This window comes from Mesitornis unicolor, unplaced genomic scaffold, assembly GCF_000695765.1.
Source record: "Mesitornis unicolor isolate BGI_N332 unplaced genomic scaffold, ASM69576v1 scaffold14962, whole genome shotgun sequence".
NCBI classification, from domain to species: domain Eukaryota; kingdom Metazoa; phylum Chordata; class Aves; order Mesitornithiformes; family Mesitornithidae; genus Mesitornis; species Mesitornis unicolor.
The window spans coordinates 54,906-55,260 of record NW_010168734.1 but is presented as its reverse complement, the minus strand read 5'-3'; the positions used below and the strand labels follow the sequence as shown (position 1 = coordinate 55,260).

Sequence of the window (355 nt, the reverse complement as noted above, 5' to 3'; positions counted from 1 at the left end):
TAGGAAACAAAAATAAGAGTATAATAAAAAATGAACAACCATAGTTGAATTAATGAAGAATCCTGTTACAAAATTTCAGTGCTAGTCTCAAAATTATTAGGCTTTTTTTAGAATATAGTGCTTCCATGTCTACACTGAATCAAGCTCTTTGAAAAACTGAGACGTGGTTTGGTGATATGGGTTTCTAGGACAATAAATTGTATTTGTGAAGTCATTTTTTCCTCACTTCTGTTCAATATGCATTTTCTTTTCTCTGCTTTGCTGTTGCTGGGAAAGAATGGTTCAGCAAGTTCCAGAAAACATAACTTTTCCAGATGAGGAAGAGAAGATCTTGGAGCTCTGGAAAAAGCGTAAC

At 33.8% G+C, this 355-nt stretch overlaps 1 protein-coding gene across 1 annotated transcript in view; it reads left to right on the top strand.

The window, feature by feature from the left end:
* Positions 1-277: 277 nt before the first annotated feature.
* Positions 278-355, top strand: part of LOC104536506 (isoleucine--tRNA ligase, cytoplasmic-like) — a gene marked incomplete at its 3' end in the record, with an annotated part of 54,422 nt that continues 54,344 nt past the window's right edge. Inside the window, exon 1 of the mRNA XM_010179133.1 lies at positions 278-355. This exon is cut by the window's right edge and continues 62 nt beyond it. Within this exon, the coding sequence (XP_010177435.1) occupies positions 278-355 (78 nt within the window).